The sequence below is a fragment of the Trichechus manatus genome, unplaced genomic scaffold (assembly GCF_000243295.1).
Source record: "Trichechus manatus latirostris isolate Lorelei unplaced genomic scaffold, TriManLat1.0 scaffold00122, whole genome shotgun sequence".
Lineage (NCBI taxonomy): Eukaryota > Metazoa > Chordata > Mammalia > Sirenia > Trichechidae > Trichechus > Trichechus manatus.
Window position 1 is genome coordinate 3,276,653 of NW_004444058.1, and position 17,430 is coordinate 3,294,082.

The window sequence follows — 17,430 nt, forward strand, 5'->3', positions numbered from 1 at the left end:
CGCACGGCGTTCTGGGGCGCGCGCCTCGGCAGGGCGCCGGCGTGCGGCCGCGGGGCCTTCTCCCAGGCACTGAATCCCCAAAAACGGCGAGGCGGGGCGCGAGCGGCCGCGGTCCTTGCCCCTCGCGGTGGCGGGAGGAGCCCCGAGCCGCCGAGTACCGGGCGGGGCGCTCGGAGGCTGGCGAGCTAGCGGCGGCGGCGGCGAGGATCGAATTCGGCTCGGCCGTCACGTGACCTCGCGCTCCCCTCTCATTGGCCTACCTCGGTATCCGTCGCGCAACCGATTCCGCCCGGAGGGAAGATGGTGGCGCCTGCGCCTCCGCAGTGACGCGGCACCGCCCCGCGGCCCGCCTTTTCCCGGAAGAAATATGGCAGCGGCCTGAGCTGAGTCCGGTTGGAGGCGTCACGGGCGCTCGTGGCTCTGCTCTTTGGATCTTGGGTAAGGAGAGGGAGGACGGTGAGTGAGGGTCCTCAGGCGTCGGCCGCGGACCCTGGGCCGAGCGTCCTCGAGGCCCACTTCCCCGCCGGCCGAACGGCAAGGGGTGGGAGTCGGAGGCCGAGGTGGCTGCAGCGCCGCTTGCGCTGTGCTGGGGTCATCGTCCGTCGGGCGGACCGACGTGAGGCGACGGGCCTGACGTCCGCTGGCCGCATTTCGGCAGGGAAAAGACCGTACCTGTTCGTCCTGGGGGCGTCGTCCAGGCCCCGCACCTCCTTTTGCGCGTGGTCCCGGCCGGTGGTCGCCGGGTCGGCGGTCAACCCAGGCGTCGGGAAGGGCGGACGGGTGGGCGACCCGATTCCGAGCGTTCCCAGAGCTGACTTGGCCCGGGCCGGAGGTGCCCGAAGAGTGTCAGTTGTCGCAGCCGCCCGGCCCAGGCACGACGCTAGCCCTGGGATAATTTTCTCCGGTCTTCACGGCCGCTCTGCAGAGGAGCTCGGGGAGAGCCTGGCCCTGCCTCTCAGCGCTTCTGCCCAGGCCCTCGTGCTTCCTTCCCACTGCAGTGTTTGACAGGTATTCTGTTTGTCAAAATCTACCAACGCGACAGCGAAACTTAGGTCAAGGCGGAGTGATTGCTAAAGCAGCGTGGTGGACTCTGGCATTTACTAGCGAGGTGACCTTGGGCAAGTGCCTCAGTTTCTTCATCTGTAAAATGTGGATGGCGAACCCTAATTAGTAGGATCTGGTGAAGATTGGAAATTGCAGGCATAAAGCTAGTGGTAGTTGTTATTATCACGTTAATATTAAAACTGATAACAAAACTTTTAGAATGAATGTTTGACTATTTAACGTAGGAATATTCTGGTTACACTGGAGTCAAAACCCAGGGATGGCCAAGAAATATCGCCTCCACTTAAGCTAGAAATCTGGGCTGGTGTTTCCAATATCTGTTCATTTAGTTGTCAGTTGCTACCAAGTAGTCAACGGTTTTTGACTGTTTAGTGGAAACTGATGTTTCCAAGGCATGAGGAATGAGTATAAATGAGAAAAATTCCTGATTCTTTGAAATCCTTCCGAGCGGGAGAGGTGGAGGATGAGGCAGTGCACAGCTGACTGCTAACATTCAGACTGCTCACTGATATTGTGAGTGGAGGGGGAAAAGTTTTACTGGATGAACTTCTGGTATTCATACTGTTATTTTTGGGTTAGTTTTTGTGTAAAACATCATGTAGGTAACACTTCCCTATAAATTCATGAAGATGAGTGCAGTCAGGAATTGACTTTGTTTTTTCAAGGCATAAAGTGCAGTCTGTTCTGGTGCACACCTGTTTTTATGACCACAGTGAGTGGAGTAATGTTAACACCAGGAAGTTGTCTTGGTTTTTATAAAATGCTTCCCCGGCCAGGAGTTCTGGGACTGCAGGGATAGAGTCCACCTTCAGCAGAAAAGGGGAAATCCCTTGGCCAGGCTGCGGCTGTACAGGCAGGAGCCCATCAGCACTCAGTGAAGAAAAGTAAACTCGAGCACTCGTACTGGGGCTCCCTGCCATGGTGACCCCAGCCTTGTCAGCTCTGGGCTGGTGGCAGCCTGCTGTTACTCCTGTGTCCACCTCAGCAGCAGCCCCTGGCTTACAGCTGCACCTCCTTGTGTGTCTGTTTCACCTTCTCCTCCTCAGTACCCCTCACCCTTCCAGCAGCCTCTGCTGAGTGCCTGCCTGGGCTGTCCCCTAGTTATCCCTATCCCCAGCCACCAACGATGGTTTCTTTATGCTCTGTTTATAAAGCTGCGTAGGTTCGAGTCATCTGCCCCCACCTCCCCAATCAGAACCAAACTCACTACTGTCTAGTTGATTGTGACTCCTAGTGACCCTCTAGGACAGAGTAGAACTGCCCCATAGGGTTTCCAAGGATGTAACTCTTTACGGAAGCAGAGTGCCACGTCTTTCTCCCATGGAGCAGCTGGTGGCTTTGAACCACTGATCTCTTGGTTAGCAGCTGAACAGTGTAACCACTGTGCCACCAGGGCTTCTTCCACTTCCCCACAGTCCCTGTGATATTTTAGTGTTCTCTTCAGCAAGATAGAGTTTTCCAGGGGTTGTGTGCAGCAGGAACACCCGTGTTCTTTCACCCACTGACATCTGCAATGCTGGTTGGGTGCAGACAGCGTGGTTGTGCTGGTTCTGGAGCTGAGAGAGGTACAGTCCCTGGCCACAAGGGTCACAGGGGTCATGACAGACAATGCTAAGCGCTCACAGAGGTCATGATGTACAGCACTCGGGGTCATAGTGGTCACAACGAACTTGCTCAGGGTGTCACAGGGGTCACGACAGACAGTGAACAGTGATGAGGGGTCACGACACATACTTGGGGGTGGTCCACAGGGGTCACGACGGACATGCTCAGGGAGCGGTTCCAGCCCAGACAGCACAGAGGAGCCATGGTGTTGTGTGTGTAGGGGGGCAGGTCTGCACAAACAGGCAAGGAGCTGCCCCAGGCCTGGGAAGAGGGATACAGGCTGCCTTTGGAGAATCAGCCATCACACATATGAGACGGACCCGCAGAGTGCAAGACCTGTCACTGAGATCAGGTGTTTGGGTTGAGAAGGAGACTAACATGCAGAGAGGGGTCAACGCTCAAAGGAATGCCGTTGGTTAGCGGCAGGGGAAGGGAGGGTAGAGAGCACTCATCAGGGAAGCAAGTGGTGCTGTCTGCCTGTGCCTTGAAGACCAGCAAGGCCCACTGGGGGTCCTCCTCCTCTGCCTCCCCAGCTGTGGAGGGGCTGTGTGTTCATGTGCAGGCCCGGACAGGTGGGGTGAGTGGGACTTTTCCCTAGGGACAGGAAGTCTTGCAGTCATTGGCCAGGGGGACAAGCAATGCCCCCTTTGGGATGCATGAACGTGAGACCCCCCTGAGCAGCTAATGGAGAACTGAGGAGGCAGCTGGGAAGGGGGGGCAGAATCCTTGTGGGACGTGGAGCCCAAGTGGAAGGCACAGGTGGGGAAGGGCAAGAGGTGCATGAGGGTGAGGCCCAGCTGCACTGTCCTTGGATCTGGGACCACAGGGACACACTCCCTAGGAGCCTTGGCCTTGTGTCTCTGCGTGAACATGGCATGTGGGTGCAGGGCTGTTGTGATGGGTACAGAGGGCAGTAAGGGTGTGGGGGCCTCGTCCCTGCAGCTGCTGAAGGGAGCACAGAGTCACGTGACCTGGGAGGCGGTGCGCTCAAAACGCATTGGTTCTGATCCTCGTTGTGACCCCCTCCTGTGCCCTCCTTCCTCTGCAGACTCTGCCCACATCTGTGGGCCGTCCTGGTGCAGTCCTGGCCGACAGTGATGTCCTGCCTGGTGATGGCGACCTGGCTGGCTTCCCCCTGCAGCAGAGCTCTGTGCTGCCTCTGGCTCCTGGGCATGCTCCTCCTGGCGAATGTGTCCACACGACCCGCCAACCACTCGGCCGTTCGGGAGAGAGCAACCAACAGGGAGGAGAATGAGATCCTGCCCCCAGACCACCTGAATGGGGTAAAGATGGAGATGGATGGGCACCTCAACAAGGAATTCCACCAGGAGGTCTTCCTGGGCAAGGCCCGTGATGAGTTCGAAGAGGACTCGGAGCCGCGAAGGAGCCGGAGGAAGCTGATGGTCATCTTCTCCAAGTAGGGCTGTTGAGGGTGTGGGGCTGAGGGCAGGATAGCTGTGGGGACCAGGCCCACACTCACTCGGAGTCAGCTTCCAGATTTTTCCCTCGTCCCTGGCTCCTACAGAGCGTGGGTCAGGAGGCCTGCCCGGCCCTCTAGCCTGGCTCCTTCTCTCCACGGGGGACCTGGAGAGTTGGAATCTAGTTGGAATCTAGTTGATTTGTTCATGCAATGTTCCACGTATGTGAGCACACGCGGGCTGTGTGCTGGAGCCCAGGTCAGAGATGTCCTGATCTCCAGACCCCCAAGTGCCTCCATAGCACCTTGTGAATGCCACCCACCCCTGAAGCTGCCTTGGCTCTGTGGCTTAGAAACAAGCGCCCATCCCCAGACAGGGAGCTACAGGGAGCATTAATCTCACCTGGTAAAAAAACAAGTGCAAACTTCATCAGTGAAAGACCCCTAGATGCCTAGTCAGCTGGGGTGAGTGTGTTCTCAGTCCCTTCTGTGCATACAAACATCTGTCATCACTTACAGCTTTCACGAAATGTATTACTATCTACACGTTTCTACCAGCTTTAGGTACCAGAAATAAGTAGAAAATTCTATCCCTCATATTTTAACGGTCACGTACTTTTCCATTTTTCTGATTTGCATAAATGCTCATTGGGAAGGAGCAGCTGCTTAGATTAGGTTGTTTCTAATGTCCTTGTGTGGTTGATTTTGCCGCCTCTTTGACTATTTCTGGTAGATTCCTAGAAATGAGGTTGCAGGGCTGGGGGCCATGTGGTGCTGTTGTTGGAGTTGAGTGCCGCCCGGAGCCCCAGCCAGGTTGGCATTCTAGATGCTATCAGCCCCTCATTGAGGCCACTGGTGCCTTCGTCTGTGTCGGAAACTGTCGTTTAACTTGGTTTGTGGCACGTTCTTGCTTTCCAAAAAATTTTAATTTTTATGTAATCAGAGTGGTTAGTATTTTTCTTTCTCTCTCTTGACCCGTGTCTTATCCTGACCTTTCACTCTAGGTTATAAGCCCACTCCTCACTTTCCTTGTAGCACTTCTTTGGTGCTGTTCTCACGTTTAGGTTTCTGGTTTGGAGCCATTGTGTAGATGAGGCATCGGCTCTTTCTGCCTGTGGGATTTCTTCAGCTGCAGCCTCTGACTGATGCTGGCCTGGTGGCGCTGCTGGCCCTGGCGCCTAGTTCTACACATGCATAGGTCTTGTGGCTGCTAGGGCCTGAGGCCATTGGGGATGGGGGCTCTGCGGGAGCCTGGGGTGGGGCTGGTGCAGAGGGACCGCTGGGGATGAGGGCAGTAAGGTGGGGGCGGGGTTGGTGCAGGGCTGCATAGCTGGGAAAGGCTTTGGGAGTGTAAAAATGGTGTAGGGGCGGCGGCTGACCTTCTCTAATTTCACAAGGGGAAAGGAGAATCAGGATCAACAGCCCAAGGCTGATTCCTGTGAGGTGGAGGTCAGACATGCCTCCTCTCTCCACCATCTTTACCAGTTCTGACACCAACCGTCCCTCCCATGGTACTACTTCTCTGCTCAGTTTGATGATTTGTTGCAACAGCCACACAGAACTCACAGACAATACTCATGATTATGGGGTTTGTTAGGGAAGTAACAGGTTACAATTCAGGTTCAGGAGCGCTCAGGATACAGTTCTTCTCCATCAGGACAGCCTCTTCTCAGCCGTACCCACAGGCAGGCCTCTCTCTGGCCCCTCGGCCTCTGCCCTCCTTGGGCAAGTGTTACAAAACACTGAACTGCCGATAAGTGCCCCAAGGCACCCCACTCAGCCAGTAAGTCTTGGCCTGAAGGTGCTTAGCTCTAGCTCCATGGGCAAACCTACCTCCACTAAGTGCCCCGAGGCACCCTACTAGTCTGCCTCCTGCCTGAAGACACTCAACTTTCTCCCTCCGTGGGCCGGGAAGCCCACTGCACTGTCTCCTGCCGGTGTCTCCTGCTGATCTCCTGCCTTTACTGGCAGTTTCTCTGCTACCGCTTCTTGCCATCTTCAGTGTTACAGCTCTCTTTCTGTCTCCTGGTTCCAGGAGCTTCTCAGCACAGGGCTTCCTGGTTCAAAGGACACGCTCAGCTCTTGGTTCTTCCTCCTTGATGGTGGTGAGATCCTCTCTTCCCACTTTTGTGATGGCTCATTTTAAGCCTAGCAGAATGGCAGAACTGACCAGTCCCCTTGGTGGGCCACAATTACCTTATTTATGTAGTCCCACCTAATCACTTGGGTGGGAGTTACAGGACCATGGCGAGAGAGGCCATATTAAAGTAATCCATCGCACTGCAGGGAGCCCCGCTTCCAGTGCCGTAGTCTGTCCCTCAGTGTCCTTCTCTGTAAGATGGGTGTGGTGAGACTATGGGCCTGGCTCTGGCCTTCCATGTGTGTGTCTCTTAGTTATCTAGTGCTGGTATAACAAATACCACAAGTGGATGGTTTTAAGAAAGCGAAATTTACTCTCTAGTAGGCTGGAAGTCTGAATTGAGGGTGTCGGCTCCAGGGGAAGGCTTTCTTTCCCTGTCGGCTCTGGAGAAAGGTCCTTGTCATCAGTCTTCCCTTGGTCTGGGAGCATCTCAGTGCAGGAATCTCAGGTCCAAAGGACATGCTGTGCTCCCGGCACTGCATTCTTGGTGGTATGAGGTCCCCACATTTCTCTGCTCGCTTCTCTCTTTTATATCTCAAAAAAGATCGGCTTAAGACATTATCTAATCTTGCAGATCACATCAATATAACTGCCAGTAATCCATCTGGTTACATCACAGTGATAGAATTTACAACACATAGGGAAATCTCATCGAATGACAAAATGGTAGACAATCATACAATACTGGGAATCCTGATCTAGCCAAGTTGACAGATATTTTTGGGGGAAACAACTCAATCCATGACAGTGGCTTTCCATCTCATGAGCTGGGCCACTGCAGGATTTGAGCGGGGTGACGTGTCTGACTTGTGCTCTAGTACGGCTCCTCTGGCTGCGTGTGGAGAATGGAGGAAGGGGCGTGGGGTTGGGAAGGCCAACTGTGGCAGTGACCTAGGGCCACGGGGCAGTGGTGGGGATGGCATGACACAGACGGGCCCCAGGCTTGTTCTGAAACATGGTGGCAGGCTTTGCTGATGTATTGGGGTTATTGCATATGGATGTCCAGATCTGGCCTGTGCAGACAAGAGGGTGGCAGTGTGGTGGGTAGTGTGGCCCAGGCTGGGGCCGGCACGGACGCTGAGCCTTAGTTCAGGGCCCACTGGGCCGGAGGGAGTTGTGGACATCCCTGCTGTGTGGAGTCTGGGGCTGGATGGATCATCACAGAGAGAGTGGACAGGAGAGGACGGAGCCACAGCCCAGCGGTCTCAGAGGTCAGGGAGAAGAGGAGCCAACAAGGAGCTGCTGTCAGGGAAGGGAGAGGGCATCAGGGAGCCTGGTGAGGACAGGGTGCAGGAGATGGGGATTCAGGGGAGAGGGTATTGGAGAGCTGGGTGAGGAGGGGGTGCATGAGGTGGGGGACCCAGGGGAGGGGGTGTCGGGGAGCCAGGTAAGGATGATATGCAGAGAGGCGGGTGGAGCCAGGGGAGGACATGTTGGGAAGCGAGGTGAGGTTGAGGTGCAGTGGGAGGACCCCGAGGAAGGGGTGTTGGGGAGCCAGGTGAGAACAGGTTGCACTGACGCCCGTACCCTTCACAGTACCTCACACAGACATTTCCACGTAAAGTCGTTTGGGCTTCCTGAGTCCTCATAGGGGCCCAGGGGAGTGGGGTTTTGCCACCACTGGTTTCAAACCCACAGAAGAAACCAGAAGTGGCCACCAGGGGGCAGGGTTGCCTCCTCAGCGGTGGGGACAGGGGCTCCTGGCTCCTTGATGGAGCTGTTCTGGCCTCTGCAGGCCCTCAGTACCCCAACCCGCCGGGCTCCTCAACAGCACGTACAGGCCCCAGGCGAGTCTTTCTGGGGACCAGGGTTTAAGGGATGGACAGAAGCTGAGGGGAAGGGGCCTTGCCCCAAGGGTGTTGAGATCTGTGGAGGTGCATTTGGGGAGGCACCCTAGGCTCCTAACTTGGAGCAGGGGGATGGGACTTTCTCTGGGGTGAGCCACCCAGGGGCTCCCTGCCTGGCCAGTGCTTCCAGACACGCAGTTGTGCAGACCTGCCGTGTACCTGGGGAGTGGCATGGGTTGTGGGTGGGACTGGAGGCCAGACCTGGCCACACTGATCCCTTGCTGCTGCTGGTGTGCTCGATTCTAGGCTGGGAACCATGATGGGGCACAAGGCCTGGAGTGCAGAGAGGGGCCCTTGTGGGAGATCCCCACTCATTTCTCTGCCTTTGACCTGGGAGGGGTGGGGTTAGTCAGGTGGGGCTAGTGGTGGTACTGGCATGGGGATAGTGGTGGGGTAGGTTAATAGGGGTAGATCTGGGGGTGGAGTTAGCAGAGGGGTGGGTCTAGGACTGGGTTGGGGTGTGTCTAGGGGGGAGTTAGTGGTGGGTGGGATCAGCAGAGGGATGGGGTTAGCAGAGGGGCAGGTCTCGGGGGGCAGGTCTGGGGCGGGGAGGTGGGCCTGGGTGGGGTTAGTGGAAAGTCAGGTCAGTGATGGGAGCTGTGCTGGCTCCCAGCTCCAGCTGCACACTGTGCTAACCCTGGGGTTCAATGCACCTCTACTCCAAGCTCACTCAGATGCAGGGCTTCTCCACTGATGCCTCCTTCTACTCCAGGACCCCATCCGGGACCCCAAGTGTTCAGTGTCTGGTCTCCCGAGGAGCCCCTGGCTGGGAAGGTTCTCAGACTCTGTTTCACGACCCTGGCTGACTGAGAGTGCTCATCCCAGCTCTGTGGTGTGCACTCAGTTGGGTCTGTCTGGCATGTTTTCTCCTGATGAGAGTGGGGCTGCTGGCTTTTGGGAGGGTGTGGATGCAGAGTCCTGAGTTCAGGGCCCACCAGGCTGGAGGCAGGTGTGGACATGCTCGGTGTGTGGAGTGTAAAGTCTGTAACTGGATGGATCATTGTGGAGAGAGTAGACAGGAGAGGACTGAGCCCTGGCCCAGCGGCCTCAGAAGTCAGGGAGAAGAGGAGCCGGCAAAGGAGCTGCTGCCGGGGAGGGGAGAGGGTGTCAGGGAGCTGGGTGAGGACAGGGTGCAGGAGATGGGCAACCCAGGGGAGAGGTTGTCGGGGAGCTGAGTGTGCCCTCTCATCACGTTGTATCGGGGTGCAGGACACCACATGTCACTGGTGTGACCACCTTGGCCGCTTGGCTAAGGTTGTGTCTGGCATGCTCTCCCTATGAAGTCATCTCCCCTTTTCCCTGGTTTTTGACAGGAGTCACTGAGCCCTGCCTAGCCTGGAGGGGTGGGAGTGAAGCCCTACTTTCTGGGGGGGGGGCCATCACTATGTTATTTGAGGATTCTTCTGTAAGGAGGACTTTTCTTCCAATTTGTTTATTGACTCATTTATGTCATCGTGGGCTCATGGTATCTGTGTATACCTTGGGTCATAACCCCAGCTCTGCATCATTTACCATGTTGCTCCAGTGTTGGCCGCTGGGGACTCCTTTAGGTTGGCTCGGGTGTCCCTTTCACAGGCCCCTTCCTCTTGTCTCTTGAGACTCCCTCACCTTCTTACACTCGGAGATGCTCCAGGCTCATCTTACACTTCCCTGCCCAGCCCCAGGACCAGCCATTCCTCCAAGGAGCCTGTGATTGGCAAGGGTGTTGGAAAACAAGATCTGGGTCTGCTGTTTGCTGCAGGGGTGCCATTGCTTCTAGGCCCTCTAAGAGGACAAGCTGATGACCCACGTGTTCATGCATGTCCACACTTGTTTCTGTGTCTGCTGTTCTGTGTCTGTTAACAGTTCACACCCATGTCTCCAAGCTCACATCAGTGGTTCACTCTGGCTCCTTTGTTTTTCTGCACAAGCATGTCTGTGTCTGTAGCTTTTCTTCTAAACGAGCCCCGAGTCACATTTTTAGGTGGGGCTGCTGGGAGACAGTTTCCCTTATGCGCAGTGTGTGTTGCCCACTGTGTTCTGCCCTTGGGGGCACAGGGACTGTGCTGCTGATCGGGGCTCGCTGGGTTCAGTGCCACGTGGGACCAAGAGGCCGCCTGGCTGTCACAGTGCACAGTGGGACACAGCAGGGGCGGCAGGCTTGGTTCCCCATGGGTGTATGTGTTGGGCTCTGCGGTCAGCCAGGGGTGCTGCCATGTGTTTGAGGAGCCCCATGGCAACGTGATTAATGTGAGGACTGAGGCCTGTGGTCGTTTGGGACATGGATGGTGTGGCCCCCTCCCCCTGACAGGACACTTCCGTGGCCTACAGGCCCTCCTGCCTGAGCTGGCCAGTGCCTGCCTCTGGGCCATGTCCCTGTGGACATGATGTTGGTCTCCTGAGTCTCTATTCTCCAAATACTGTAACTTCACATATCCCTGAGGGGTTTTGTGTGTTCACGTGTCTGCACTGAGTAAGATAAAGTGCCAGGAATACGATGTAGAAGTAGTAGCTGGGTGACCGCCACTCTTTGGGAGGGGATGTTAATCCACCATTTCTGAGTGTGTGGGGGTCCACTCACCTGCTATTTGAAGATGGTGCGGAAGCCCACACCCAGTGGCAGCTGCAGACTGCACTGCCCACCCTGTCCCCGCCCCATCCCCTTCCCGTCTTATCCCTCCTGTCCCTGCCCCATCCCTTTCCTGTCTCATCCCTGACCCATTCTGCTGTCCCCACCCCCTATTTCATGCCCCCTTATATGTCTGGTGGTTGAGGCTGACACACCTACCCCCTCCTACAGAGTGGACGTGAATGCCGACCGCAAGATCAGCGCCAAGGAGATGCAGCGCTGGATCATGGAGAAGACGGCTGAGCACTTCCAGGAGGCCGTCCGCGAGAACAAGCTGCACTTCCGTTCCGTGGACCCTGATGGCGACGGTACTGGAGTGGGGAGCTCCCGAGGTCATGTATTTACTCAGCAAACGCTACTGATGGCACCACGGGGCCAGGCGGTGCTCAGCTGGAGGAACACAATGGTCAGGCCCAGACCCTGCTGGGGGCTCCTGCGTGTCTGGCGGGGCGGGGTGGAGGGGTCTGTGGCCATGTGAAGCCAGGGTCTCACTGAGGGGGCAGGGCTGTGCTCTCATTGGTTGCAAAGTCTGAGTTCACACAGTTTCCTCCAGGGCCTGTTCTAGGACTACCTGTCTTGTCATTCCTTTGGGGCCATGACCCTTGGGCCTCCCTAAGAGCTTGGCCAGGCCCTGCAGGAGCAGGTGTTCTGGCTGCCTGGCCCGACTGTCCAGGGGCACTGGGGTCATCTCAGGGAGCGATGGCGCACAGCATTCCAACAGTTGTGACACACAGCTGGCACTGAATGTGACAACTCATATGATGCCTGGGGCCCCAAATGGGAGGGAGAAGCTGGTTGTGGGCTGCCCTTCGGGTGGGCATCCTGGCTGGCAGGTGGTGGCAGTGGGTTCAGGGGTGTGGGCTCTGCCTTTTACACCACAGCCTGAGGGAGGAGCTCGGAACTGAGGGCTTGGAGGTGTCTGGTCTTCCAGCTCCTGTAGCACCAGGATTTTTAACAGATGTCTTAGAAAATAGATCTCTCTTTTTCAAAAGGTGGAGCCCTGGTGGTGCAGTGGTTAAGAGCTAGGCTGCTAACCAAAAGATGGGCAGTTCGAATCTACCAGCTGCTCCTTGGAAACCTATCAGGCAGTTCTAATCTGTCCTGTAGAGTCACTGTGAGTTGGAATCGGTTTGACAGCAGCGGGTTTGGTTTTCAGAAGCTGAGCGTTAGCCTCCTAATGCATGTGACCACTCTGCAGGCCGTGTGTCATGGGATGAGTACCAGCTGAAGTTCCTGGTCAGCAAAGGCCACAATGAGCGAGAGATTGCCGAGAGGATAAAGAACAACGAAGACTTGAAGGTGGACGAGGAGAGTGAGTCCGTGCGCTGGCTGCGCTTCACGGGGCTTCCCTCAGGTGTGGGCCCCGCAGCCAGGACCCCTGGGCAGCATCTCCAGATGTAGAGGGCGGGCTTGAGGGTGTTGCCCTGTGTGCACGCATGTTGTACATGCATGTGCCTGTGCTTATCTCTTGTGAGATGTAGACCTGTCAGGTGTCAGAAAGGCTGTGATGAGACCAGGGCATCGGATGTGTCCACCAAGGGCGCGGCAGGGTGGACCGGCGGTGAAGGGCCGCTTTGGTCTGGGCTCTCGGTGCAGATTGTTGTTTGATGATGCAAACACTGCACGGAGAAGCATGCAGTGTAGACATGTACTCTGACCCGGTTGGGCCAGCTGGGCCGCACTTGGAGGTTAGAGGTCTGACAGGAGCTGATCAGGGTGTGAGGGGTGTGGTCCTCAGGCAGTGGGAGCAGCCTGCAAAGGCCTTAGGTGCCGGGAGCTCTGGTTGGGGGTGGCGAGTGGTGGGGGTGTCGTGGGGGCTTTTGCCGAGCTTGAGCATCTGGGGAACAGGAGGTGGAAGGTGCCAGAAGCAGCTGCCTGAGGAAAGAGCTAATAGAGGTGCTGACCAAACAGTAGATGATGCGGGGTGGGGCGGGGGTGGCGGGGAAGGCTGAGAGAGGCCCAGAATCCTGGACCCTCATGGGGTGGAGGGCCTGGAAGGGTTCCTTGCACTGCGTCCTGCTGTTTCTGACACCTGCGGCTCCGGGGGGTGGGGGGGGCAGCCAGAGGTGCAGTGGGTCAGGCCCTGGCTTTAGTGCATTAGATGTGTTGCCCTGGGGAACCGGGAGTTGCGGGCAGCCGCACCTAGTCCCTCCTCCCTGCCCTGTGCTAGACTTCTTCGTGCTAGACCGGGGCGGGGGGGTCCTCTCCACAAAGGGGTCCTTTCCATGGGGGGGATGGGGGTTGTGACGTTCACAGAGAGCTTCCTCCGTGTTTGTGCAGAAAGAGCCTGTGGAAAGTTTATTTCACCATTCCTGTAGTCATATCTAGAAACTGGGTTTTCCTTTGAAACCATCTTCTCCCTAAAGCAACTTTGCACGTGAAAGAAATTGAAAGGAACAAAAAAAAACCGTTTTTTTTTTTTTTTTTTTTTTTTTTTTGTTCTTGTAAACAGTTGAGTCAGCCTCCACAGCACACCTCCACTTCTCACGGAGAATAAACAAACAGCATGGGTGTAGCCCTGGGTCCCTGTGCAAGACACCTCCCCTCCCTGCTCCTGAGTAACCCCCTTTCTGGTCCCTCCCCCTGCTTCCTGAGACTTCTCTCCCTGCTCCTTGAGACCCCCGTGCTCCCTGAGACCCCCCACTCCCTGAGACCCTCCCGCTCCCTGAAACCCTCCCCGCTGCTCCAAGACCCTCCCCACTTGCTCCCAAGGCCTAAGACAGACCAGTGAGCAGCGTAGGCCTAGTGCCCACAGGTCCGTGTGCTTCTGCTGCCAGATCCTTGACCTCGTGTGGGTAGAGGGATGGGGATGGGGGGTGTGGGGGCTGGTGAGGGGACATTGTTGAGGGGTCAGTGTTATGGGCCTCTGGGCCTCTGGCCAGTCTAGATGGCAGGCAACAGGCAGGGGGCTGGTGAGGGGTTGTGGCAGAGAGGGGAAGGGACAGGATGGCTCCTGATACCAGTTGAGGGGCTCTCATGGCGGTTGGTGCAGGGAGTCACTCCCTTTTAGGCCTGGGAACCCCAAGGAGAAGTGAGCGGGTGCATGGGGCAGCAGTCAGTGAGATGCAGTGGCGGTCTGGGAGTTGGATGATGGGTCTGGCGGCCCGGGGTCTGGTGAGGGGCAGGGTCTGCCTCGGGCAGTTCTCTATCAGGAGCCTCCTTGAGCGATTCAGCTTTGAAAGGGCATTAGCTGGAAAGTGCAGACTGTAGCAGAGCGATGACATTCCAGATGGGAGTGATGTGAGGGTGGTCAGCAAGGCCCTGGGTGGAGGCCCTGGATAGAGGCGGGAGAGGGCTTAGGGAGGGGATCACCCCAGGTGTATGGTGACCTGTGTGTAGTCACCCCGCGTGTGTCCACCCTGCGTGTGGTCACCTTACGTACGTCCACCCCATGTGTAGTCACCCTGCAAACATTCACACCGGGCCTGTGGTTGTCCCATGAGCGTTCACTCCAGGCTACATTTACCCCAGGCCTCAGGTCACTCTGCACTACCCAGTGTGGTCACCCCACCTGGTGCATGATTTAAGGCACAGGAGGTTCTTGGTTCTAGCAGGAAACCTCGGGCAGCCTTTCTCAGCAGGGTCCAGGGAGAACAGCTCTCCAGAAAATTCCCCCAGGCAGTGAAGGGCAGTGAGCGCAGTTGGCCCTGAAGCCTGAGAGGCCTAACTCCCGAGGCCCTGCTCATATCACCCGCTGTGTCTGGCCTGGCCGCACTTGGCTGTCCTGGTGTCCCAGCCCACGGGCAGCATCCAGTGTGGTTTGCTGAGGTTCTCACAAGATGGCACCCCTCAGCACAGGAAGTCCTGGAGAACCTCAAGGACCGCTGGTACCAGGCAGACAACCCCCCCGCGGACCTGCTGCTGACTGAGGAGGAGTTCCTGTCTTTCCTCCACCCGGAGCACAGCCGCGGCATGCTGCAGTTCATGGTCAAGGAGATTGTGCGAGACCTTGGTGAGGCGGGGCAGGTGACTAGGTGGGGCCTGGGGCCAAGGCAGGGCCTGGAGCTGAGGTGGGGCCTGTCTAGCCTCCATAGTTGGGGCTTTGCCCTCTGCATGGTGCCGGTCCTCCTCCCCAGGCAGGCAGGCAGGCAGGCAGGCATGAACGAACTGTGAGACGGCCCTGTGGCCTCTTCTGAGGCTGTGCTGTGACGTAACAAGAAAACCCAGACGTGCAGAGTCTTGTCTAGCGGTCCCCCACGTACCCCACAGCCCCCCATCTGCCCCATGGCCCCCCATCTGCCCTGTGGCTCCGGGCTCACATGCCCTCGCCCTGCAGACCAGGACGGTGACAAAAGACTCTCACTGCCCGAGTTCATCTCCCTCCCCGTGGGCACTGTGGAGAACCAGCAGGCGCAGGACATCGACGACAACTGGGTCAAAGACAGGAAGCGAGAGTTTGAGGAGCTGATTGACGCCAACCACGACGGGATTGTGACCCCGGAGGAGCTGGAGGTGGGGGCCACCTCCTGGGGGGCCACACAGGGAGGTGGGGGACACGAGGACCACCCTGGGGGATCGATTGCATGGGGGGGGAAGGAGGGGCCATGCTGGGGGTGGGTATGAGTGTCCTCTGTGGACTGCATTGGCCCTGAGGTGCTGCCCTGGGTAAGGGCTGTGTGTCCCCGAGAGGCCCTGTTGGGGTCTGGGCACTCAGCCACTGGCTCTCCCAGGAGGGTCTCCATGCTGCAGGAACAGGAGGGGCAGCCTCCTGGGGAGGCGAGGAGGAGCCAAGCACTGGAGGGCCGGGTGGCACTGTTCCCTTTGTGGGGGTGGGGGTGCTTGGTGGTGGCACGGGGATGCTGGGCCAGGCCTGGCAGTGCCTGCACTCGGGTTGGTGTCCGCGGGGTGTGGTGGGCACAGTGTGGAGGCAGCACCGGAGGGATGGTGTGGGCTCCAGGCCCGGCCTTGCTGACTGCTGGGAGGCATCTGTTGCAGGAGTACATGGACCCTATGAATGAGTACAACGCCCTCAATGAGGCCAAGCAAATGATCGCCATCGCTGACGAGAACCAGAACCAGCACCTGGAGCCGGAGGAGATCCTCAAGTACAGCGAGTTCTTCACGGGCAGCAAGCTGGTGGACTATGCCCGCAGTGTGCACGAGGAGTTCTGATGCACCCGGCACTAGGTCCGGATGGTTCTAACACTAACCCAGCCTGTGTTCTTGGCCATGACTGTGGGTGGTGCCTTCTGGAACCTTCTTCCTTTCCCTTCACACCGAATCAGGCCTGGCGGCCAATCATTAAAGGTTTGCTGACCCTGCAGAGCCCTGTGCTGTGTCCTGGGGCTGAGGTTGCCCTCGGCTTCCTTCAGTCCTTGCAGCGTGGATGTCTTTGCTCGCACTGAGAGTCGCCCAGGGGCACACTGAGGCTGTTTCTGCCCATGGGGGCTCCACAGCACCCACTGCTCCCACGTCTCCTTGGAAACAAAGATTTAAGAATTGAGGAGGGCGCTGGGGGATCACCAGCTCCTTCCTGCACGGACGTGTCAGAACTACCTACATCAGGCAGTGCAACCGCTGAGGAAATGCAAAGTTTATTGTGACAAGAATCGTTAATTTACTTTAAAATATAGTTGGTTTTTTCACCCAGATTCATTCTTTGGATGAAAAATTGATGGTTTTTGTACTGTAGCTGGTAGCTCCCACGGAGCAAGTGGCTCCAAAGTGCGGCAGGGGCTCTTGCAGCTGCTGAGTGACATTCAGTGTTGGGTCCAGATGTTGCTTGTTTGGGAATCCTGAGCAGCAGTATTGGGAGGCCGCCTGCTGAGAGGTGCAGCCGCTGCCTTTTGCAGGACCGTGTTGGAGTCAGGACCACGTGGGGGTCTGGCTGGGCCGGGGCTGTGGCACATGGGGATGCTGACCCCTGCCCCTCGGCAGGAATGCAGATGGCTCTGAGCCCCATGATGCCGCACTGGGTGGGGGCCAGCCAGGAGGCTGTGGTGGCTGAGGGGCCTGCTCCCCAGGTTGCTACCCGGACCCCACAAGCTGGCCTTTTAGGCACGGGGCATCAGTGGCAGAACCCTGCTGGATGGGGACACTGGGGGCTGTTTCCTGTAAACAAGCAGGAGGTTCAGGGAGGCTTTCCATACTGAGGCTGGTGCAGGGTGCAAACAGGTCCACAGGGACAGTGTTTTGCAGGGGGCCTGGAATGATTGACCACAGCCCTGTGGGGGGTGTGGCTTCAGGGTCAGCCCTTCCTACCCTCGATGCCTGGCTTGGCCACCTCTGAGTCCAGGAGTCGCACCAGCTGAGGGCCCCTCCTCCCACATCCTGTCTTGCCGCCACACCCCTCACTCTCACATCCACATGAAGGGCCAGAAGACACCCGGCCTGTGGTTCTGGGGCCTGACTGCAGAGTCCATCACCTTGATGAGTAGGCCGGATGCCGTCCTGCCCCAGCGGGTGTGCGATGCACCATGGGGTGCAGCTGGACGTCCTTCAGCCACACTGACCTGCCGAGGAAGGGGCCTCACGCTGGGTCTCCGGCCACGTGCCCACACACCACTCCTGGCAGCGGTGGCCCCTTAAAGTTGGGAGCCCTGACGGTGCAGGTTGGGCTGAGCCTGGGGGGCGGGCCTTGTCCTTGGAACCCAGAGGTGGCCAGGTCAAATGTCACCTGGACCCCACAGTGGGGGGGGCTGTGAGGGAGGGCTGGGGTCCAGCCTTGTGCCCTGTGGGGTTCTACACACAGACCCCTGGCCATCAGTGCAGAGCCACGGGAAGGGGACTGGAGCACCCTGGGAGCAGA

At 57.6% G+C, this 17,430-nt stretch overlaps 2 protein-coding genes across 2 annotated transcripts in view; one reads left to right on the plus strand and one right to left on the minus strand.

Annotated features, from left to right (window-relative positions):
• Positions 1-2,874, minus strand: part of B3GALT6 (beta-1,3-galactosyltransferase 6) — a 6,270-nt gene extending 3,396 nt beyond the window's left edge. The window contains exons 1-4 of the mRNA XM_004384471.2: positions 2,800-2,874; positions 2,564-2,639; positions 497-886; positions 261-433 (exon numbers count right to left, since the gene is read on the minus strand). Coding sequence (XP_004384528.1) covers positions 261-433; positions 497-886; positions 2,564-2,639; positions 2,800-2,874 — 714 coding nt within the window. The remainder of the gene's footprint in view (positions 1-260; positions 434-496; positions 887-2,563; positions 2,640-2,799) is intronic.
• On the plus strand, positions 222-16,267 carry SDF4 (stromal cell derived factor 4). The gene is made up of 7 exons (XM_004384348.2): positions 222-438; positions 3,719-4,087; positions 10,854-10,990; positions 11,881-11,994; positions 14,476-14,634; positions 14,959-15,134; positions 15,618-16,267. The coding sequence occupies exons 2-7, from the start codon at positions 3,768-3,770 to the stop codon at positions 15,792-15,794; spliced, it is 1,083 nt and encodes a 360-aa protein (XP_004384405.2). The 5' UTR covers positions 222-438; positions 3,719-3,767; the 3' UTR covers positions 15,795-16,267.
• The last annotated feature ends 1,163 nt before the right edge of the window (positions 16,268-17,430 follow it).

What these genes read in the sequence shown, in the direction of transcription:
- SDF4 (XM_004384348.2), top strand. Translation starts at nt 3,768, where the DNA reads ATGTCCTGCCTGGTGATGGCGACCTGGCTGGCTTCCCCCTGCAGCAGA. An exon ending in CGTGGACCCTGATGGCGACG is followed by an intron (nt 10,991 to 11,880) that starts GTACTGGAGTGG and finishes ACCACTCTGCAG; the next exon opens with GCCGTGTGTCATGGGATGAG. An exon ending in TGACCCCGGAGGAGCTGGAG is followed by an intron (nt 15,135 to 15,617) that starts GTGGGGGCCACC and finishes CATCTGTTGCAG; the next exon opens with GAGTACATGGACCCTATGAA.